Raw genomic sequence first — 25,201 nt, 5'->3', positions numbered from 1 at the left:
TCCATTCATTATAGGGCATACTCACCAATGCAAGTTTAACGATTTGCGCGAACAGATTACATACAAAGTCAATGCAAAGACGCAACCAGGTGCGTTCTCACAGGGCGATGCAAATGACGCGAATTGGGCGGCGCAATTGCCGCGAAAACACGCGCTTTCCCCTTTAAACGCATCTTCGCGCAAGTTACTGTGCATTCACACCAGCCGCGGAAGAGGCGGCAAGCGCGGATGATTTACATGTTAAGTCAATGCAAACACGCGATTAGGCATCCTGCGGCGCGGTACACGCACGAATTGAGCGTTGCCGCGGGAAACGCGCTAGTTCAAAAATCTGAACTTTGGCGGAATTCCGCGCCGCGTTAACCAATCAGGAGCTCGCTGTAGTAGTGACGTGATTACAGGAAGCGAGCGGAGTGGTGTAGTCTCCGCGGAGTCGCAGAAGCCCCTCCCATGACGCGGATTTCCGCGTGAATTTCTCGAATGACTAGAATTTCACGCGCGGCGTTCACGCGCGGATTAAGCGAGTAAACTCAAAATGTTCAAGCGGCAAACTGGACGCGGTTCACGTGTTTTGCCGCCTCTTCCGCGGCTGGTGTGAACCCACAGTTATGCAACTCAAGCGAAAAAACTCAGAACTGCAAGAACGCGCTCCACACAGGATACTTTGACATTGTAGAGGAAAGAGAGAGAGAGAGAGAGAGAGAGAGAGAGGTAAGAATGGTGCCCACGTCGAGAAAACTTAATAGAAGACTGGAAACGTGTAAAGAATTAAAGAATTTGTCACTCATTTAATTACAGTATGTTAACTGGATAACACTGGATATAACTATTGTATAAGCATAGTTGAATAAAATAATGTATTTTGATTACACAAATCAAACCTATATGATTGTTTTAGCTGCTGACCAGCATAGGGAATCTCTATGGCTAATTTATAAGACATGTAAGAGTCTTTTTGGGTATCTTATGCCTAGAATTATTCAAGGAGGTTGATTCTTTTAACTTACTTTAAAATGTGATCATTTGTGCATAATGACATGTGGAACAAATGGATATAGTGTGTCAAACTCATAGATTTGCATCATTTAAAATTCAGATGCTCTTTTAAAATATTTGGGGTCAACCTCTGGCACAGATTTAAAGTTAAAACTTATCAAATCCTATCAGAGGTCCAGAATGTCACTGAAACACACCAGTGGCTTTGCTGTCATCAGTATTAAACATGTTACCCATCGAAGTACCCCTCCCCGCAGAGCCCCCCCACATAACAAATCCCAATTTAACCCCTGAATGTAAGTGAGCATCTTTTTTATGTATTTAGACCTAGGTGTATGTGTGTGTGTAGTCATAGCAGTGAGTAACAAAATGTTATAGTGTGCTGTCACCAGCAGTGTTGTTTCATATGTTATGGTGCGCTGTCACCGATGTTATGTTTTTGTTGTGGTGCACGTAGGCTATTTCTGATTTTGTCAGTCATCTCATGTCTCTATGATCCTGTCCTGTCCCATTCATTGTAGCCTACTTGTGGACATTGCGTCATCACGTGCTGTAGTAAAGGGCCCGCCTTGATAATCCTGCTTAGGGGCCCGGTGTTGGCTCATTACGCTACTGTGGCAGTGCCATGGTTGGATAACAGATTAAGGGGTGGTATTATTATAATAAGATCCCCTTTTGACATTACAAGGGGACCCAAATTTCAATTAGCTATTTTTTCACATGCTTGCAAAGAATGGTTTACCAAAATTAAGTTACTGGGTTGATCTTTATCATATTTTCTAGGTTGATAGAAGCACTGGGGACCCAATTATAGCACTTAAACATTGAAAAAGTTTTCATGATATGTCCCCTTTAAGAGATTATAATATTATATCTATATTTGACTCATTGTTTCTTTCTCAATTCATAGGATAAATATCCAAGCCTATTTAAATAAAAGTTAACTGAGCTCTTAAGTCTCACAAGCTCTCAAAGATCTGAACTGTGAAATCTTCTTTATTTTCTGTTTAGTTTTTTTTTAATGCATTCATTTGGTGTTTAATCTTTATTGTGAGCTCAGGATTTAAGCAGCATTCTGGAAGATTACAGAAAGAGCGCAGGGTGTAAAAATGTAATCGAATCTGAGATTTGAGGTTAGATGTTTTTGACTAACACCACCTGTGCATTAGTCACTTCTGACTGCTCGTGATACACGTGACAAACTCACAGAGCTATGTTAAACAGGAATGATGTTAAACCACGACACAAGAGTCGACAGTAATGAAGATCCGCTGTGTGACACGAGCATCTCTCTTTCTCTGTGTCTCTGACATTTATCATTGTTTGAATGGTTTCTGTGTTATATCTTACAGTGAGAAGTGAAACAAACCATCACGAATCAATCCATCCACAAGCCCGGTAATCTCTTACAATAATAAAAACATGCTGAAGGGAGTCATCTCTTCATAAGGCGCCAGACTTCTCAAATGTTTGTCAGAATAAATACTGTACTGTAAATCTTCATTTTACTCAGGGAGATGCCAACATAAAGACAATATATTATTCATTTCACCAATATAAATGTCTGAATTGTGCAACATTTTAGGCTGTCTGAATACAGATGAATACAGATTGCCAGAACTTTAGAACGTTAAAAGTAAAACATCGTTTTATTCTGCATAACTATTTACTCACCCTATATTTTACATTTATACATTTGGCAGATGCTTTTATCCAAAGCGACTTACAGTGCTTTACAAGATATACATCTTTTATCAGTATGTGTGTTCAGACCTTTTGTGCTCCTCTACCCAGTGGCGGCTCGTGACTTCTTTTCCGAGGAGGCACAGATGCAAAACTCATCAAAACATCGTAATGTGTGTGGATCGTCGTGTCATATGTGTTCTATGTGTCATGTGAACCATGTGCATCACATGTCGTGTCAAAATATGTGCCTTCTGCAGACACTTTGAAAGGTTTTAGGATAAAGAAGACACTTGCGTTTGCCAGATACTTTCTATATGGCATGTGTTATCAGAGTTTAGTGTTATATACGTGGCGTGCAAGACGTGAGCGTCTCTTTTAACATAAACCCTTTCGCCGCTGATGCAGCAGGCACGTATTTTGACATAACACGCGATCCACATAGGTTAACATGATACACATCGAACACATATTTTGTTTTTTGTAGGCACTGGCTGCCACAGAGCTATATAAGAGGATAATTTCTATTAAAAATGGTGTGAAACTGAAGACAGGGAATAGGTTGATGGCTTTAGCATGTTGACGTAAATTGTTGTGTTACTGTGTAGAATAATGCAACACTACAAACACTTTTATATTTAATTTATTGTTTTATGTGTGCCGTTTATCATACGAAAGATATTTGATGGGAAATGACCTGTGCTGAAATACTGTAAGATAAGAAACTGACTTCATGAGAATCTGTTTTTTAGAAATGGCTTTTGCAAAGAAGAAAGGCATTAATGAATCTCTGTACATTTTAAATGGGAGCTACTTAGCTTAAAGTATTTGTATAATGTTTTTACACTAAATATTGTTACGATCCTTTACTATCTTAATCAGTGTTGAGGACGCATTACAAGTAACGTGGATTACGTAATATTACTTTTCTAAAGTATCGAGTAAAGTAACACATTACTTTATAAATGTACACATTAATATTTCAGTTACTTTTTAAAAAAATGTAATGCAAGTTACTTTTCATTTTAATTAATTTGATAAAAAAATACTAAATTAAACTGAACGTGTTAACAGAGAATTATGCACTTTATGCACCTGAGCGGGAACAGTTTGAGTCAGAAACAAAGATGGCAGACCAGAGCTTGACATTTTTGTGATGGAAATATGCAATTCTCAGTCATAAAAACACTTGCAAGGCTTTAAAGAGATCAAGCATCGGCCAAGTAAGAAAAAGTAACGCAAAAGTAACGCAAGTATTACTTTTTATGAAAAGTAACTAAGTAACCCAATTAGTTTTTTTTTTTACTTTCTTGGCTTTTAAAAGTAACTTTCCCCAACACTGATCTTAATACATTATTTCCTCCATGACGAGTGGGAATTTGCGGGAATGATTTAAGCTAGGGATGCACCGATATATCGACCTATAATCGGTATTGGCTGATAAAAGCATTTTTCCGTTGTTTAAAAACAGCCGATGATCAGGGCAGATTAAATCCTGGTGATTAAAAGAGCGGAAAACGCATCAGAACTTTAACTGTGTGATTATTTTGATTGTACGCTCTGCACTTCCAGGATTTCATAACAAAATAATTTGTAACAACACTGTAATAAAAATGCAGCATGAAGTTAATACAACTTGGTTTTGTCAAGTCAATTCAAATTACTTTACACCATAACTTGGCATAACTTATATAAAATCAAGTTGAATTTATTTAACGTATTTTTTTAAAGGTAAAGTAGAAAAATATATGTTGATTTGACAAAAATGCTGTATATTTTTTACAGAGTAAAAAGTTATCGGTATCAGATGAATGATGTCATTCTAGGTAATCTGTATCGGCACAGAAATATCGGTGCATCCCTAGTTAAAACTATTCACAATAAAAATTCAGACCTTTCCAGTGATTCTCTTGTCTATATTTGACTAACTGTCTTTTCCACTCATTTATAATTTCTGGCTTGTTTCTTTTTGATTTGCATTTAACTTCTTTGTGTTTTCCGACTGATTCGCTTTGATTTACTGATTTGCTTTTCCATCTCCTCTTCCAAACTTTCTCCCCTCTTTTCCTCACATCACTTTAAACCCTTTTCCTCTCCAGCTGGGTTTGTGAAGTCGCCAATGTCAGAGACTAAACTCACCGGAGACGCTTTTGAGCTGTACTGTGACGTGGTGGGAAACCCGGTGCCGGAGATCCAGTGGTGGTACGCCGATATAAACCGGGCGGACTCCTTCAAACAGCTGTGGGACGGCGCTCGCAAGCGGCGGGTTTCCATCAACATGGCCTCTGGCGCCAACGGCGTAAGCGTGCTGGCCGTTTCCCGCCTCACACTGGAGGACGCCGGAGTCTACGAGTGCCGGGCCAGCAACGATCCGCGTCGCAACGACCTGCGCCAAAACCCGGCCATCACCTGGATTCGAACTCAAGCCACCATATCGGTGCTGCAGAGTGAGTGGGTCTTACTGTAGTAGTTAGATACTCGTACGGTCGTGTCTCACGCCACCCAAACGCAGAAATTAAACATCTGCTTGTCCTTCACGTCAGCATTAGTTGATCTCTCCTGCATGATCGTATCAATATTCAGAGGTGTTTGTATGTAAAGTGAACTTTAGTCATGTGTTTGCTTGGATGAACACTGAAAAGTATAATAGCAATATTTCAACTGCATATCTAATCGAAACCCTTACCATCAAGTTATTTTGCAAAAACAACATTCAACTAAATTTAAGTTTATTTTGGCTGAAAGTGAGTTACTCATAGACTATATCTGCTCTATAGTTACCCTAGATGCTGAAATGACAGCGTTTGTTTGCTGGGTTCAGTTCATGAAAATTTTTAGAGACATAATGAATGTCAATGCAATCTCATGACAATTCATACGTATTTTACGAGGGGGCTAATTCTTTTTAAAATCCAGATATTAAAATCCAGAAATGTCTTCATGTCACCCAAGATGTTTATGTATTTCTTTGATCAGCCGAGAGGAAATACATTTTTTTATAAAGAAAATATTCCAGGATTTTTCTCCATCTAGTGGACTTTAGTGAACAGTTTACAGTTTCAATGCAGCTTCAAAGAACTCTAAACAATCCCAACCGATGTATAAGGGTCTCATCTAAAGAAAAATAAAAAATATGCACTTTTAAACCACAATTTCTTGTCTTGCACTAGCCGTTTAAAATGGTCCGCAAGTGTGCAAGCGTGACTTTTCGATGTGATTATGTAGAATCGGTTTCAGAGGCGAAATCTACATTTACGTGTAAATGAAGGGCGTAAACAAAGGTAAATGTCAGTAAATGTAAGTTTTTCAAAATAACCATGTACGTGTAAACGTAGCCTTAAACCGTAATTCATCAAATGTCCGCTTGAGGTTGGCTCCAAATGGGAGTCTTAAAATGCCCAACTTTACCGTAGAAAATAATATGTTTACAGCCTGGTACAAAAAGTGATTTTGATTATTTTTCCCTTCATTTCAACTGTGAGGGGGTTGAATTGTTTTGTAACTCATCCGTTTAAATTACATTAAGCTTTAAAGTTCTGCATAATTAAGGGCGTGGCCCCATGAGTGATGGGTGAACTGCCAGTGATGTCACTACCGTCGAGCTAGGTGGGTGTGGTTTCAGAAACCAGCCATTTAAGCTTCACCCACATCCCTCCTCTTTTCGGTTATCCGCGAGTGACGCGATGTTGACGGAAGGCTCCTGTACCGATACCCATTATATCAGGCTGTGAATATTCAATTATATATATGATTTTTCCAAATAATTAATCATTTAAATATCATCACATTTGCTTAGCTCAGATAATAGATTACGTTTATTTGTGATTGTGTGTTATTTAGTGGTGAATGAGATTGTATTATAGGATTGAACCCAGTCGCATTTGTAGGTGAATTAAAGCGTTAACGTTTCATAATAAATGCATTAATATTTGAATATATTTCAGTGTGCATTCAAATCTACAATCACATATCCGTACAGCTACATATGAATCCCTCTGAATATATCTATGATGTCAGCTTGTTTATAAGGAAACTGTTGTATTTGTTTTCCCTTATGAATTTGTGTTCTGAGTTCTGATCTTTCTGGATGTCTCCCTTTAGCTGGACTTTGAGGATTCACTGATAGACACTTTTCTTTCCTAATGTCTATGAGATTGTTGTTGTGGACCACAAACCCAGATAAATGTCCTTTAGTCTCTGTCTCACCCCTCTCTGACCTCCATCACCTCCACATCCGGCCTGTTTCTGTATTGCTTCTTGTGTCCGCTTAACATTTTTATTTGAGTTGATTTCTTATTGCATACTCGTATGGATATTATTTACTCCAGATTGTTTGTCAGTTTTATTCACTTCAAAGCCCGACGTTGTGCATAGCGTACAGCCTATCGGTGCTTTGAAGCCACGCTGTGTTTCTATCTGTGCATTTTGTCCTTGAACAAGGGTGGATGGAAATTCAGAAGAAGACACAAGGAAGGGGTCGGGTTAAAGATACGGCCTTATCTCTGTACCTCATAGATTTTGATAAATGTAAGATATAAGCACGCATCTGTTCATAAACGGAGCCGTGTGCGGTCAGAGTTTGACCTTGTGCCTTCTTTGCATTTGTCTGTGATTCAGTAATGACATTATACTTCTCACTTCTCTGTAAATGTGAATCAGTCGAGTCTGATTAATTTGTGTGGCTCAGCAAACATCTGACCACTGATGCGATGAAGATCCAGGATTACTGTCCATCGAGACCAGCGTGTCTCTAAATTAAAATCAACTGCATGAGAGAAATGTCAGGATGAGACGGCGTCCTTTTCACCTTCTAAATAAATAGCGGTGTTGACACGAGAGTGAACGTTCATCATATTCTGTCATTACTGAGCGTTGGTGTTTTCATTTTATATATACATGTAATATGATACGATCACATGTATATAACAGGCTATACATGCTGATGGTTTGAAATAATGAATGTATAGTTTGTTGTTTACAGGACTGATGGCGGTCCTGTCTTTTAGTTTTATAGTGAACTCATTTTCTTTATTACCCAATTTGAATGTTTTCATCCCCCACCAACAGCAGTCCTGTCTTTGGTGTTATTCACCCATGATTTTTTTTTTTGGTATGATTATCCGGCTGTGACTCGTAGAGGAAACGACAGCGGGAAACCCAAGGATGAGCTTCTGAGATTGACCGTTTCCTTCTGTCTCCTCAGCAGGTGTTCTTCAGATGACCTTCAGCAGTCTGGATCACTGAATCTCACAGCTCAATCCAGACTGATCTGACTGATTTATTTTGTTAGCGCGTGTATAAGTAGACCGACGTGAGAGTAGGCGTCCCGATGACGGGTGAGATAGAGAGAGAGCGAGTATTAACTGTAACACCCGCTCGGCTTATCCCAACTGCAGGGGAAGGTGTAAGGAATGCTAATTGGAGCTCGATGCTCCTCCCTCAGAGCGGGAATTATATCTGGAGCTTTACTGTACAAGCCAATCACAGGGTGACTCTAGTTTATCCAACTGGGTGCTGTGGTTGCTATGGTAGAGCCGCCCGGTAACGCGTTAGCTCATCTGAAGAGCGGCTCGACTGAATGAACACCTAATTCTTCAGAAGTTAAAGCAGTTAAAATACACCAATGCAAGATTTGAGAAGCATTTATAAGGTTATTATGAATATACTGTTATAAAACTGAAGATGAGATAAGAGGAAAACTGATGACTTTGACTTCTGATTATATTTAGTAGTTACAGTAATTCTGTGATCCTGCTTGATTTAAAGATGAAATTTATCAACCTCTTACACAACAGATTCAGACGTATTTCAATTATTCATTCAGTTACATTATGAATCAAACATGCATAACATTTACAATCTTGTTGTGTGTGTGTGTGGATTTAATATTGATTTTAGAAATGTTGGTAGCCATAGTGGATGTTTCTGATATCAGAATAGTGTAATTGTTACTATTCCTTACGTTATCAATATTACACAATAGTAATTATTTTCCATTAAAGGTGCCATAGAATGTAAAACTGGATAGATGTAGTCATAGATGAATAATAAGAGTTGTGTACATGGTTATAACATATCATAATCCTCAAACACGATTGTTTCCTCCTTCTTACGTAAACCTTGTGCATGCAAAAGACCGCTGGAAAACAGACCAATCTCAACATAACACCAACTGTGATGTCACAGTCGTGATGCACGCCCCCAACATTAATTACACATTGAATTAAGAACAATGTTGTGACTGCTGAGTTATCGCTATATGCTAGTTCATGCTACATGCTAGTTAAAGCTATATGCTAGCCTTTAGTCTGAAGTTCTACTATTGACGTTACAGTTACGTTTTGCAGGTCCATACTGAAAAAAAACCTAAACTTACCACTCAGAAACGTCCATTAATAATCTCCAAACAATTGTTTATTCCTCAAAATCTGATCCAGACTCAAACATAAGATCTGTTTACACACACACAGAGCTACTGAAGTAGAAACAGCCAATCAGAGCAGAGCTCAACATTATTATTCATGACCCTTTCAAAAAGGTAATATTAGACCATTTCAGTCTAAATGCAAATCCTAGGGTTGTAAATGGACATGTAAAACGTCACACACGTTCTATGTAGATATCAGAGACCACTTAACAGATTATTACAATGCATTCTTTGGCACCTTTAAAGAGATAATGTAAGTATAACAAGTAAATAACAAGTAATCATGACTAAATGGACTCTGTGAACATTTTTTGTTCTTTAATTTGTATATAAAAAGTTCAGATGCAAAACCCTCTAAGTGCTTTTAAACCCCAAATTTTCTTGTAAATGAGCATATTTATCAGACTCTTAATGGATTCTGCCAACAAACTGGTATTTGTGAATGGCCTGAGGTCAGGATTAAGCAGATTTGAAGTGAAAGTATTGGATGAACATGTAATGCTTTCGGTTAATATCATCTCATTTTTGACAAATGTTGGGTTTAGTGGTTTTTGCATCTCTGATCTTCTCTTTATCTCTTTTGTCCATACACAGGTAAACATCAGGAAACGTTAAAAGCAACAGTGTTTGTCCACTAAACTCTCTTAACCGTCCAGGATTTTGTCTTGATTTCAGAGCCGAGAATCAATGCTTCTGATCAGGAGATTTTACAACCTAAAGCTCCACAGCAGATGTCCATCATCTTACAATGTAACCTCACAAACTCACACAGCACCCATCAGGACACTTTCTGGATGAAGAACGGTCGGGAGATTCTTAACACAAGAACTGAGCACAAAAATACAGAATTCAAGTGAGATTTACATTTACATTGTGTAAGGGTACTGCTTTCCAAATCTGTTCATTTATATCCCAGAGCTTCATGCTTTGATCATGTTTGACTGACAGATTTGAGATTATCAGGAAAAATGTCTGCCTTACATTAAGGGATGCCTTGATAGAAAATGTCTGTGCTGATACCGATATTCAATTACTTTGAATGACTTCTGCGCTGTAATAAAAATTGCTGTAGTTATGCACCCAATAGATTTCAATTTGTTACAGAACAGTTTGTTCAAATCAACATTAACTAAATTTAGTCTTTTCAGAATAAAACTATAAAATAACAGCATCATGCAAAGCATTCTGGGAACCACAAATCCTCATCAAACTTTTTCTGTTTGTTCCTTCAGATTTGTGGTTCCCAGTATGCTTTGCATGAGGCTGTTATTTTAATTTTAATTTTGTAAAGATAAAGATTTGTTAACATTTCATTTTCATTTAACTTTGAAGAAACTTAAATCTACCGTACGTTCCTGGCAAACAGCTGACAGTAATCAACAGTGTACTGATATAGATGACGATTTTTTTTTTACTTCTTATCTCAAATGATTATCTCATGAAATCCTAGAAGAGCAGAGCTTAATTCTGTGTCATTGTGACCCAATCAAAAATTAACACAGTAAACAATCAGCCGATATATCGGTGCATCCCTACTTATATATCACACAAAAAACCCCTAAAGAAATTATATTTTTTGTATAAGGAATATAATACTACCTTTTCTTTCTTTAAACAAAATATATGTATTTTTAACCGGTTAAAGCTTCAAACTAAACTTCAGTGAGGTCTGAAATCAGTGTTTTCTCCGTAACCTTTGTGAGACACTTTGAGCACAATCAGAAAAAGCAAGCAGTAAATCTCTTCAGCAACTCATCTCATCATCTAAAGTCTTTCAGAAAGTCTCGTCAGCGATGTGTCGAGAGGCGATCTTCTGTCAGACTGCATGTCACAGACCTGTTAGAGATGCTTTCATCTAAAAGAGACAGAAATGAGCCTGCAGCTCCTATGAACTTTACAATACAACACACCAAATTCTCAAATTGTTTCCTTAATAGCCTAATACACGTCAGATTATTTAAATGTTTAATATTGTTAGTAATAGCTTATCTGAATGAGACGATAGCTCGAAAGAAAGCCAAAATAAAATGAATTAGTTTTTATGCATTAAAGTTTAAAATAACACAGAGATATAGTGCATGGTAGTTTATTTAAATTGCATGTGAGTTTGCACTAAAGATTTCTGTCTCTTTGTCTTGTAGGTTAAGTAAACCGCGAGCAGAAGATTCTGGTGAATACATGTGTGTTTACACTTTTAAATCGGCTCCTAATGCCAACGCTTCCATTGAGGTGAAAGGTAAGAAATCCTTTAACAAGACAACACCTGATGCTATTATTAGCTTTTCTTCTTCTCAAAATAAACTCACATGAGAGACGCGGTTCTTGCCAAAGTACTTTACTACAGTAAATGCAGTGACAGTGATGTACAGAAGTGTCACAGTGAGAGCAGACCCAGATTCTCTCATTAGAGTCGAGTCCAGACGCTGTCGTGACATCCGAGTGTCGCTGTCATTCATAATCAAGACAGACGTCACAACGAACCTTCAGTCCAAACGTGCTGCCAATGAAAACACATGGGACTTCCAAAGATTTTCTGCATCGATAAATAAGCACATATGCACCTGAACATAATGTGCTTTATTCTCAGTGGTTATTGTAAATGCTACTTTAGTATATACTATAATCTAGCCTATTAAAGGGGTCATATTATGAGATTTTTTTAAGATGTAAAATAAATCTTTGGTATCCCCAGAGTCAATATATGAAGTTTTAGCTCAAAATACCATATAGATAATTTATTATAACATGATAAAATTGCCACACTGTAACCCGGATAAGTTGAGTTTACTTTAACAAAAATGAAGCAAACTTGTTTCCCTAAAAAATTGAGTTGAATGATTAATTAACAATTTTAAGTGAAGTTTACTTAAACATATAAGTTGTTTTAACAACAATTTTAAGTTGAATAGACTTAATGTTTTAATTTCTTCTAATATTCCTGCACTCTTAACCCGGATTAGTTGACATAATTAGAAATTTGCGAGGAAACCCGTTGCATATAACTTTAGTTTTTATCATTTTATATTACTTTTGATGTTAGAAATGATATTATAACACAAAATAATGACTGACTTTAAGTCAATCATTGAATAAATGTTACAATATAAATACAATAAAATGTTCTGAACAGGGTTCATGTATGGAAACACTGATCACCTGAAAGGTGACTTCACAAAATTATAATTTGCAACAAAACAACATCAATAATAAAAGAGTTTGAACCTATATGACATTTATTAACAAATATTTAAGTAGTTAAAGTTCTTATCAATTTTTATTCTGTGAAAAAGCAGAAAATAATCAAAATATTCAGGCGCAAAGGATTATGGGAATTCCTTTCAACATTAACTAATAATTTTAAGTTCATTTTACTTCAATGTTTTAGTTTAATGGATTTTGTACGCTTAAAAGTTAAATCAACTAAACTTTTTTAAGCTTTGGCTGGAAAACACAAAATATTAAGTGATGTCGTTGTTTAAGTAAAGACTATAACTGGGTTAACAGTGCATTTTGGAAAAATGTGCCATTTTGGGTGTGTCCTTTAAAATGCAAATGAGCTGATGAAATTCAAACACTGATCACCATAATGGTGGTTTGTTTAAAATGTAAACCTAATTGTGCTGTCAATTATTTTCTCTCTCTCTCTGCACTAAATGTCAGTGCTTTGGTTGGTTAGTCCAGATTATGGGGCGGTATTATTATAATAATGCTGCGTTCCAGGCAACCTGTAACCCGTAACTCACGACTTCAAAACCACGACTCACGACTTTGAACTGGGAGTAGATCGATCTAGTACGAGTTCACGGGTGGGAAGTCACGGGTTTGACTGCCGTTCCAGTGCACTTTCACCGGTAGAAGGTTGTAAAAACACGAGTTACAGGCTGCCTGGAACGCATAGGGTCGTGAGTCGTGGTTTTGAAGTCGTAACTCATGGGTTTAAAAACCTGCCTGGAACGCACCATTAGACTCGCTACCTACTTCTTTTTCACATTTTCGATGATGATAAGAGCACTGGGGACCCAATTATAGCACTTTAACATGGAAAAAGGACATGCCCCTTTAAAAAAATATTATGTTTTACACATTTAATCTCCTGTATTTGAAGTGATTTTTGATCTTCAGTATATTAGTACAGGAGTCCCTCGAACCCTCCAGACTCTGACATGCCTGCGTGTTCCTCACAGTAAAGCCAATTTGTTTTGTCACCACGTCAGACGCACTGAGCATGCTCAGACCGATATGTCAAGGCTGTATTAAAGTGTGGGTTGGTTATGTAACGTGTGGATGTGGCTGTCCGCTTTGGCCGAGCGTTGCTGCCCGCAGCCTGTGAGATGACAGCACGTAGTTCCCGTGTCCCATCATCTCTCTTTTACTAAAAACACACGACAGGACCACAACCATCCACACCATTAGTCCACTGTGGATCTCTTTATAATCATAAATACATCATCAGATTTTCTGTTTGTGTCTCAATAATATAGTCACACTTTATAAATCATAAAGTTATCATCTTTCTGACACATTACCGATTAAACCAAAATAGATTTGGTTGCTATTTTTGGACCTGCACATGTACGTGACCATCTGTATAAGGTCTCCTGTGAGATTTAGCTTGATGACATTAAACAAATATCAGATAAATATGAAGTCTTGTTATCCTGAATCCAGGTTAAAGTGTCCGATTCTGCAATCTGTTCACCTCCTAACTGCTTGTGTCTTTGGCATCTCTCTCTCTCTCTCTCTCTCTCTCTCTCTCTCTCTCTCTCCCTTTATTCTCTCTCTCCCCCTCCCTTTATTCTCTCTCTTATCTTTCTCTCTCCCTCTCTCTCTCTCTCTGAGGTAACAGATGGAGGCTTGTGCGATGGGTTGTGTTGGGATTAAGTCTCTGGATTCTCTCCCAGCGTTTCTAATGGCAGGACTTTACTGTCCACTATCATAATCTGCCTCGAGCGTACACGCTTTATACTCACTGTTTCAAGTCTTTAACTGGTTTCTGAGTATAATTTGATGTATGTGCTGAGAGGCGCGTTGGCGTAATGACATTAATTCACCTCCTTTAATTCACGTCAGGTGATATAATAACCGTGCACCTTCACGTGTGTTAATATTTCGAAAGCGGTTATTAAGGAAGGAAGGTTGTTAGTGTGCCATCTGTTGTGGAAGACATTTTTACCGCATTTATTTCACTGTGTCGCTGTGACTCTGCGTGATTTCCTGTCACATCTGCTACTGGTTTCATTGGGTTTGGGTTACACAAGCTCGTTTCTTTCAGGGCAAATGAGATGCCCTACAAATAGCCACGTAAAACAGCTCACTGTTACTGATCTCTGTTCAGCATTGATCACACACTTCCGATGGCATCAGTGTTTGAAATACAGTGACGTTTGGAGGATCGTCTCAGAGACGGACTGTGAATGAGGATAGTACTGAGATAAGCTTGGTCGTAACACACACACACACGCATGCATGCACGCACGCACGCACACACACACAGACGTGATGCTCAGGAGTTATGTGTATATCTTCATTAAAGCTCCAATCTCCACCCTCACAATCCATCACATCTAGAGTCCCTCACATCACCCAGCTTCATTTCATCCTACATTAATTGCATGGATGGAATTATTGCAGTTTTAAAGATTAGTAACGGACTACAGAAGGTGTCATGTGTGTTAAAGTGAATAAATCTCTTTATTTAGGGGTAACTCAGCTCATCTGACAGGAGAAACCTCTGTTGAGTTTAATAAAGTCTCTTCATCTCATTTCTGCTGATGTGAACACACAGTCATACACACTACAGGTTCATGCTGTGTTAATGTAATCGGTGATCTTTACCTAAAGTAAATGTGGTCATTATTCACTCATAATCCTCATGTCTTTCCTTATGCTGTTATTTTTCTCTGGAACACGAGGTGAAAGGTCATTTTTGCCTGAATTGTTTCTTTAATTTAGACCTGACAATAGCTGGGTTTCCCTCGCACTGATTTTATTTTGAAGTATTGCATAAGAAACAAGTGATGGAAGTGCTAAAATTCGAATAAAATTCCCTTTATTCCCTTTTATTTTAAATGTACATTTTTTTTTATTTTAACCGTAATAAGTCCCTTAGGGTCAATCTCACCCCCAAGCCACTTTTCTTTAGTTAAAAAAACATGGTTCCCTTCATCTCAGTGGAATTAGATTTTGTGACTTTTCTAGACTATCTGTCAATAATCATATAAAAAACTGGGCTTGATTTGGTCATTTTAAAGAGGTGTTAAAATGTTCACTTAAATAGACCCTTGGGGGTAAAAATGACCCCACTTGAAATGAATCAGAAATGCAAAAAAGTTTTTTTTTTTCTTTTTATTTGTCAAACAAAATCTATGCATCTAGAATAAATCTGAAAATTTCAACACAGAAAAGTAGGCCTGGTACTAGAGCACAAATGCAATATAGAAAAGACCTGCTCAATTACACACACAAACAGCCACACACGAACACACAAAGGTATGACACAGAAAGCATTTTTATAGAATTTGGCAAAAAAACCAGCCACAAATGCAGAACAAAGATGTAAAGTTGTGGGCTCTAATGCTCACACAGGTCCATGCACACACACCCCACACACACAAACTCACAAAGATAGAGTAATACTTACACACACACAAAGACACAGACACGCAGAAAGACAAAAGTACACACACGCACACAGACACTTACATTCAGTCAAATGTCTGTGGCATTTTGTAAAAACAAACATTACAAAAAAGCTACTATTTGAAATAATATTTATTTTTAATGTCCTTTCTAATGTTTATTTATACATAAATTCACAAAATGTGTCACTAAAGTAGTGATGTGAGCAGTTGGCCACATCCAGTGAAATGAATGGGTCTCTATGGGCCTCTGCTGGTTGAAATGATTTAAACGGTAATTCTTTTATGTTTTTACTCTAAACACCTGATGGCTGAATTCAACACATAACATCTAGATCAATATCTAAAAACAATTTAAATCAAATTTAGATAATAATTTATGTGAATTTTTCACAAATAATTTATATTTTACAGGCAAGCTAATGGTGTAGTTGAGGAATTTAGTGGTATCTCCCAAAACACGGCATTAATATATAAATAAAGTAAAGAAAAAAGATATTTTATTTGGACCATTAAACATTTTTTTGTAATCACTCTTATGATTTCTGGGCTCATTTTTACCCCCACAGAACTATAACCAATACAGGAAAATCTGGGCTTATGAGGGTTAACACAAAATTACAGACAATTACACACAACACAAATGTGTAAAAAATTAACACATCCTTTCTTAGGGTGTACATAGCTTAAATCTTAAACCAAAAATAAAATAGAAACAAAGCTTCTCGGCCATTTGATTTGATTAAAAAAGCATTTTACTTCAAAAACAACTCGGCCCACTTCCGGCCTCAGGCTGGCGCAGTTATCATGAGCTCATGATGTATGGTCTGCGCCTCTGCAGTTACTCTTATCTCAACTAGTCAGACCATAAAATAACTAAATATATAAACAAAACCTGCATCATGTGACCCAAAGTTTAAACCAAATGTCAGATTAAAGATTTTTGAAGGAGTGAAAATAACTAGATATGCTAACCAAAAAATTGCTGTAATTATGCAGCTGGTTGCCAGTAACTTACTGTAGAAGATAAAGGCTGAAAATGTTTCATGTTCATTTAACTTTGAACAAACTGTTGCCAGTAAATAACATAAATGTAAAATCTACAGTAAGTTACTGGCAACCAGCTGCCAGTAATACCCAGTAATACTGTAATTTCTACAGAATTTATTACAGTGTTGTTTTGTCTTTCTGTTCAGCTTCTCCTGAAATCACCTCTCACAAACGCAGCGAGAACAGAAAAGAAGGAGAGAGTGCGATGATGTACTGTAAATCTGTCGGGTATCCGCATCCTGTGTGGACGTGGCGCAAAAAAGTGGGCCGAATGTCTTACATCGTAAGTAAAAGAAAGCAAACATCATGACACACATGATCACTGCAAATGTCCTCATTTTTCAAGTTTTGAAAGATGAAGTCTGTCATTTGTGACCCTGGACCACTGGTCAATTTTTGGAAATTGAGATTTATACATGATCTAAATTTGGATAAACAAGCTTTCCATTGATATATGGTTTGTTAGGATAGGACAACATTTGAAAATGTAGAATCTGAAGCCCTTAAAGGAACACAAATATAATGTATAAAATATAAAGTCATTGTGAAGCACCTTTATTTTTAGGAGTGCAGTGGTGCAGAAACGACACATAGATATATTCATGTTTTTTCAACATTGCCTAGGATATAGACAACAGTACCGGCCGATTCTTCATCACGAATAAAGAGAATTATACAGAACTGAACATCAGCAGTCTGGACATCAGCACAGATCCGGGCGAGTACGTCTGCAACGCCTCTAACATCATCGGATCAAAGGAGTCCATCACTATTCTGCGTGTACGGAGTCATCTCGCCCCGCTCTGGCCGTTCCTGGGCGTCCTGGCTGAAATTATCATTCTGGTGGTCATCATTGTTGTTTATGAGAAGCGCAAGAGGCCGGATGAGATTACTGACGGTAAGTGTGATGATGCTCTGCTTTATGTATTCCTCTACCTGTCTATAAGATAATCTGCCCAAATATCCAAACATCCATAAAATTACATTGACTTTAATAGCAAAACTGTGATGCCTTACAAAGAGTACAGCTTGAATGAAGTTTATTTTTCTTCTTGGGAGACTGAACCGTTCTAATGCATTGAAGCTGTTGTCCATCAATAATATATTCAGGAGCTTGTGTTAGTGGGGATTTTACAGATTGAGCTCTTAGCATCAGCACGAGTGAATATTCATGAGTGTTGAGTCAGAGGAGACCCGATGGGAAATATTGACCTCTATGCTTGACCACGTTCAGATTTACAGCACCGCTGCCATACATCTGTAAGCTCTTAAACTTTATGAATTATTGATTCGGTCATCATCTGCACTCTTGTCTCAAGAAGAGAAGATAATACATGTTTATGTTGTCCACTTTATCACTGAAGAAAATATTTAGTAGCCCAACATCTCATCCGCACTTTGCTTCAAACGTGTATGACCGGCTGTCATATGCCATTAGTTTGCTTGTGTTACATATGACAATACATGCTTCAGACGTGTATCCTATATATCACATGAGCATAAATAATGCCAGGATATCTGGATGTGTCTGTCTCTTTAAGAGCTCTGCTTCCTTCTTTCACACATTGACTGTAATGGTAAAAAGTGTGTAGTCAGTAGATTTAAACCTGCTGGTATGTGAGAAGAGATAATGTGAGGAGAGTCAGTCATGCATACAGGAGTCTCATGCTAATTTGACCTTTGCTGAACCACAGAAGGGTTTCTCAGAGCCGAGGGGGTTCAGTATAAAATACTACTCACTGACAGAACTATCAATAAAGCATTTCTGTTCAAATTCTCTCAAAAATAAAACATAAAACCTGTTTTTAGCTGGTTTAGCAGGCTGGTTTTAGAGGGGTTTTGGACACTTTTTTACCAGGTCAAAAACAGCTAGACAAGGCTGGAAGCTTGGACAGCTGCTGGTTGGCTGGTCGTAAAGGTTTACTTCACTTTTTATTTAAAAAATCCGAATAATTTTCTCACCCCTGTCATCCAAGATGTTTATGTCTTTCTTTGTTCAGTCATGAAGAAATGAAGTTTCATTCCAGGATTTTTCTTCATATAGTGGACTTTAGTGACCTCAACAGTTTACAGTTTCAATGCAGATTCAAAGACGATCCCAATCGAGGCATAAGGGTCTTATCTAGAGAAACCAACCGTGCCGCACAAGCCATAAAAAGTGAAGCCAAAATATCTCGATCGCCCCCCAGTGATTGGTCCAAGTATAGGTCATAAACCCCGCCTCCCCCATGTTATTCAATAGGACCAGAGACCAACTAAACAATTTAATTACACCTCAAATATCTTTTTTCCGAAGCTGTCATTTACTGTCGTTTTATCACGCTGTTGTAAATTCAAGTTTTGTTTTTAAAATAAGTTTGTTTTAGTTAGTTATTTAATGATATAAAAACGGTGGTGTGACATCATGATTGACAGCTGTGATATGTGCATTCTGCAAGAGCGAGAGCGGAGCCTTGATTTCGCTGCTTCACTTTTCACCAATGGAAGAAAGCGAACCGGCGTCGTCCATCTTTTTTTACAGTCTATGAGTGAAACCATCCTAATTTTTACCCAAAAAAATTTAATAAATGCATTTTTAAACCACAACTTCTCGTCTTGCACTAGCTGTGGAATGCATCATCACGACCTTATGTATTACATAAACATGTGGAAAGGTCACGCATGGCATATGTGAAACTACGCTTCAGTGTTTACAAGTGTGGAGAAAGAGGAGCGTTCAGATGTTGTTGTGTGTGCAATGATATTAATTAATGTCTTTGTGTTAGTTTATTGTTTAAAATGGTCCGCAAGTGTGTGTTTGACATGTGTAACGGTTGACCTTTCGATGTGATTACGTAATATGTAAGGTCACGCTGGTGCATCACACGGCTAGAGCAAGACGAGAAGTTGTGTTTAAAAGTAATTTTTTCCTTTTTTTGGCAAAAATAAGGATTGTTTTGCTAGATAAGACTCTTAGTATGGTTTAGAGTCCTTTAAAGCTGCATTGAAACAGTAAACTGTTGAGGTCCACTAAAGTTCACTATATGGGGAAAAATCCTGGAATGTTTTCCTTAAAAAACTTAATTTCTTCTTGATTGAATAAAGAAAGAGAAACATCTTGGATGATATGGGGTGAGGAAATTATCAAGAAACTTTTATGAAAGTGTTTTAACATTTTAAGGCGCGGTGACACTTTACTTTTTGTTTCATTGACTTCCAATCCCACCCGTGTGAATGTGTCAGACCAAAAACGCAAGCTTGTGCTGACCTTCCCGTGTCTCCATGTCTCAGTGTAAACTTTCCTCAGAAGTAGTGTGTGAATATTTTGTTTAACATAAAAACAAATAACAGTTAAGTGAAATTATGGTGGTTGCTGGTTGACTAATAATATTGTCATGTGTTACAGTAACTTTGTCAGATATGGAGGTTACAGTGAGCTTATATAAACCACCTGAATTCTGCTGGTGCTTGTCAGGATGAGTTAAGATGAAAATAAAGATTTTTCTTCTTTATAAAGCAAGGGCTGTAATTCAATAACCCTCAGTGCTTTAGTGAATCAACTACAGTTACCAGTATGACTTACCTAACCCTAACCTTATTTCAAGTTTTAATCGATTCTAAAATGATTGTGAGGCTCTGATGTAATAGAATTATTTTTAATGAAGTGAGTTTAATTAAATAACGGGTTCAACTTTGTTTTCTTCCTCTCCATGTGCCATCATTTACTTTGTTGTTGGTAAGTTTCAGACCTTGCATGTCTTCAGAAATTTCAGCTTTCGGTTGTTTTCTGTTCATTCGGGCTGTGGCGTCGACATGCGCTTTCCTAATGATCTGAGGAGAAATGTTTGGATGCTTGCTTCTGTTTGCAGTGATTATTGTCATGCATTATGAACAATTTTTAAAAAAATGTGTATGGGGGTGAGATGTAGAAAATAATCTGACAGGACAACATTTGTTGTAGTTTGCACCAGAGCCCTTTAGGAGGAGAGTTGTGTCAACCCCATTTACAACAATGTAAAGAGTTCATGAAAGTTACTGTCAGCTCCATAGAAAGACTGAATGTGATCAACTTGATGAAGGTTTTAAGACTTAAGGCGTTTAAAAATAAGATTAGTATATTAGCAATCAAATAACTTTGTGCATCAATGCGTTTGTAGCGGATTATTTCTCATTAAATTTGTACATTTAGGGGATGCTAGTAGAAAAAGGTTCAGGTAGGACAGGCTTAATATAACATTAGCAACACATGACAAACCACGAACATCTTTTAAATAGTTTGTTTTCTTAATGCAGATTCATCCATTATTGTGTAATTAGAGATACAGGCTATTAAATGCGATGGAGGTACATAGTACTTATTATTGGATTAAACGTATGGGTGGAGTGTAGGGATGGGCCAATAAATGCCGATATCTGGACGATGACGATTCTGAATTGCACAGCCAATATTATTTTGATCAGTAGGAATTTAAGTCATTTATAACATGCATTTGAAAAAGCAACACTTGACAAACATAATCATCATACATATTCTTTATTATCATGAAAAAACCTGAAAATGTTTGAAGAACAGTGATATAAAAATATGCTTAAGCCATTTCCTGGAGCTGTGTGTCTTAAGGGTTCTTCTTCTGCGGCACAAATTGAGTTTCTGCAGGAGAGCGCCCAGCTGGCTTTTGGATGATGTGGCGTTTTACAGTAATTCTTGAGAAGCATCATCAGCCGATTATTGGCCAATCCCTAGTGGAGTGTTTTTGGCACTGTGATTCTGCTGGTTAATTAAATTAAATGCAATAATTTAATGTATTAATAAAATGCATATATTAATACATTCAGGGATTAATAATAATTGATAGTGATCAAGATGACCTCTTCCATCATAAATATTGTGTTATAATACCATTTATAACATCAAACGTAATATAGATGAATTTAAAATAGAAAATCTTTGAACTCAATTAACTAAGTGGAGATGTTTTGACAGAGCAATTGAAATTACAAATGAAACCAACTTAAAATTGTGTTGACTGAATGTACTATTTTCAACTTATTTTATAAACATATCCTCAAAATAATCATATGTGAACTAATGCTTTTTAGTAAAGACAACTAATGCCAACTTGATTTGTCTGCTACACCCAATAAATTTTAGTAAAGTCAACTAATTTGCTTTAAAAATATACACATATTGGTGTGATATATAAATATTGTAAATCAATGCATTTCTTGACTAGTAATTAAGAAAAATCACAGCTCTTTGCCTCTAACTCGATGTTTTTTTTAATGGCTCACTATGAGCTTCCTAACCAAAGTCTTCATGAATCACGTGACGGCCAAGCTTTTTAGACTTCCGTTGTCAGAACTCTCTTTCTAATGGCTCTGGTTTGCATTTGTCTTCTGTAATAAGGTCAGCAGCAGTCTCATGAAAACATGACTAGGTCAGATTTCACACCAAAATAACAAAAAACAATCATAATCATGTCTTATACATTACATTTATATATTGCAGAAAGAAAATGAAGCTTTTATTTATTTAGAATGTTTGCATTAGGGATGCTCAGATCAGGATTTTTGCAGCCGACACAAGTACAGATTTCTTGTGATCATGATCATCCGATACCAATGCCCGATACTGATTCTTTAAGCTGATATGTGTGCTCTTTGATGACTGTAACTGTTAACTCTTTTTCTAGATAAACTAATAACACACAGATGTTGCCTTTGTTATATTATTAAATCAGATATATTATTGTTTTAATAGAGAATCAAATGTACAACAAATATTCATTGTTCAAAGAGCAATTTAATATGCCTTTAAAAAGGCTTTAAAGTACTGAAAAAAAAAACACAGCAGTGTATGAATTAAATATAGATGCATTCGTATAAAGTAAAACAGTTCTTCAGTCATGAGCAGAGAGTATTTTTCTCTTTAATATTATCGACAAATAAATTAGATTACTGTAGCTTTAAGACGTGAGGGAGATTTTTGCTACTGTGTCTGTGTGCGTGCAGGTTTACGCGTCGCGGACGAGAGCAGCTGCAAGAAAAATGAAAGTTTACTCTCAAAAACACATGCAAATAACAAATGTTCGGTGTAAGATGTATAAGTTTGATGGGAATGTAAAGACGTGTCGTGCTGCATGTTAGGACTGGAGCGCACCCTCATGGAAAATACACACTTCTTTGTAAAAGCATGGAAAAAAAATCACATTTTCAGGTCGCACATGAGCAATGGGTTGTAACAATGCTTGCACTGAGTAAAAATGGTCTCAAATTGCACCTGCATCCAGGAACCCCTTGATGACAAAAGATTGGTTTGAGTACCGATTGAGTCATTTAAAGCAACGATTGAACGATACCGATCTACGGCCGATCGATCTGAGCATCCCTAGTTTGCGTTGTGCTTATTTAACATCAATAACAATGAAAATAGTTTAATGTAATGTTACAGAACACAAACATCCATTTTCTTCTTACTATATGTTGTTTTGGTTTTGAAGTGAAATATGACCCCGGTGTGCTTTAATGCATAGATTTACTATGACTGATCTCATCTGGTCTTGACTGTTACTGAAATTAAAACAACTTTCCCCTTTTGACACATAATTAATGAAGTAGAAACACCATACAGAGCGTTTCACAGAATCACATCCAGCATTTCAACCACATTAACCATAAAATCTCAGATGCATCTGACTGTTTGAATATCTCACAAACACACATAATGCAAAACAAAGCAGCGAGCTGAAGATCCATAGAGTACAGCAGGCTGTGTGTGCGTGATGGTTCACCGTGTCCTCTTCTGTGGTTTGGGGAGGATTTTACCCCAGGAGAGAGGGGCTGATGGAGAGGGTGGGGTAGATTAAGGTAGATTATATCTGACTACAGTCTTATCAACAAAATCAGAGATGAGGACGTAATGCCATGACGCATAATACAGCTCAAATCCTCGTGTTAGGATCTCAGATTGTCTTTAACGCTTCTGCTGGTTTGAAATCGGCAGATTTTAGTGCACAAAATAAAGATTTTGTTCTGCAGGTACGGTTGGGTCGGTGGTTCATGTTTGTATTTGCTCTGCCAATATTTTCACTGATCACACTATAGAAATAATATTTTTGTGACAGACTTGTGTGTTATATAAAGTAACATCTTTATACACACACACAAAGAGAGAGAGAAAAGTTACAATATATTTCTGTTTATAATTTGAAGTAAACACAAAATGTCAATAATCTCATCTGGAGCTCATCGTTGTGAGGTGTATAACTTATTATTGTGCAGAATGATGTTCGATACATCACAGAAACCCAAATGTTTAAGTTTGTAAGGCATAAAAGAGGAATGTATTTAGCAGTGATTCACTTTTGACTGCATGTCGTCCTGCTGTTATTGCACTGATGTTAATTTCATTCATTATAATGGCTGCACATTTCTTTGCTCTGTTGTAAAGTAGAGGTGAGCGGGGCACAAACTAACGCAGGGTTAATTATAACACAGCTACTTTACATATTTCTACAGGGCCGAGCAATCTGTGCTTTTGTTTTTTTACTGTCAGAAGATCTCCTGTGAATTTGTGAAAGGTTTTGGTTAAGATATTGAACAAAGAGTACTTTTCTTTATCTTAGTATTTTTTTCGATTTCTGAGTAGGGTTTGTAAGTCACCAAATCCAACATTATATTATTTTAATCACTGTCTTGTTACCTAAAACATAACAGAATTTTGAAACATGTCAACAACTCCTAGTAACTGATAGCTGGGATTGAAAACATTTTTACACAGTGGGGTTAGTTGTCACACAGTCTCAGGTATACAATGATAATGAAAACAATGTAAATACTATTCATCAAAATGATAACTGTTAATACATTATCAGAGGAAATAACTCAATTTTTATTGTCTTAAATCTATTTCTATGCATTGCTGCATAATAGACATATGATTAGATGAAAGATGATGGATGGATGAATGTGTGGATATCTAACTATTATAGAGAGATATATAAACAATATCCACCTTTAGTATAAAGACAGAATTTGATTGAATTATTTGTGTTTAAACTAAAATTTTTACCAAACCTGCTTGTAACAATTCGCCACCTATGGGGTAACGTTTGCACTCCTGTCTCTTTCGGTGTAATTGTACAATAACGGTAGATCACACAAACAAACTTTAAGTGTTCATTTGTAGTAGAGGTGTTTAAAAAAATGATTGATCTAACTTAAATATTTTTGAATGATAGAGCCAAAGCCAAAAAGCGTTACTTTGTGCCTCGCTCTCCCCTAAGTGTAAACTCAAAGATTGTAAACAGATTGTTGAGCTTTAAAGAAAGAATAAAAGTCAAATGATCTGGATGGCGTTGCATGCTCTGAACCACACATAAATGAACTAAAACACTTCATCTGTCTGTGAAAAGAAACTCCATCATCA

At 36.9% G+C, this 25,201-nt stretch overlaps 1 protein-coding gene across 3 annotated transcripts in view; it reads left to right on the top strand.

The window, feature by feature from the left end:
• The window catches only part of nptnb (neuroplastin b), a 38,646-nt gene that overhangs the window by 11,852 nt on the left and 1,593 nt on the right, over positions 1 to 25,201 (top strand). Inside the window, exons 2-7 of one of the 3 annotated variants that reach the window (XR_010529047.2) lie at positions 4,779 to 5,126; positions 9,782 to 9,959; positions 11,248 to 11,342; positions 16,941 to 17,077; positions 17,419 to 17,692; positions 20,521 to 20,641. Coding sequence is in view for 2 of the 3 variants with exons in the window: in XM_065257912.2 (XP_065113984.1) it covers positions 4,779 to 5,126; positions 9,782 to 9,959; positions 11,248 to 11,342; positions 16,941 to 17,077; positions 17,419 to 17,692 (1,032 nt within the window). In the remaining variant the exon portion in view is untranslated. The remainder of the gene's footprint in view (positions 1 to 4,778; positions 5,127 to 9,781; positions 9,960 to 11,247; positions 11,343 to 16,940; positions 17,078 to 17,418; positions 17,693 to 20,520; positions 20,642 to 25,201) is intronic. The other 2 variants (XM_065257912.2, XM_065257914.2) reach the window with 2 other exon arrangements.

Source organism: Paramisgurnus dabryanus, chromosome 9, assembly GCF_030506205.2.
Source record: "Paramisgurnus dabryanus chromosome 9, PD_genome_1.1, whole genome shotgun sequence".
NCBI lineage: Eukaryota > Metazoa > Chordata > Actinopteri > Cypriniformes > Cobitidae > Paramisgurnus > Paramisgurnus dabryanus.
The sequence above is the reverse complement of the archived record's forward strand: the minus strand, read 5'-3'. Positions and strand labels throughout refer to the sequence as shown.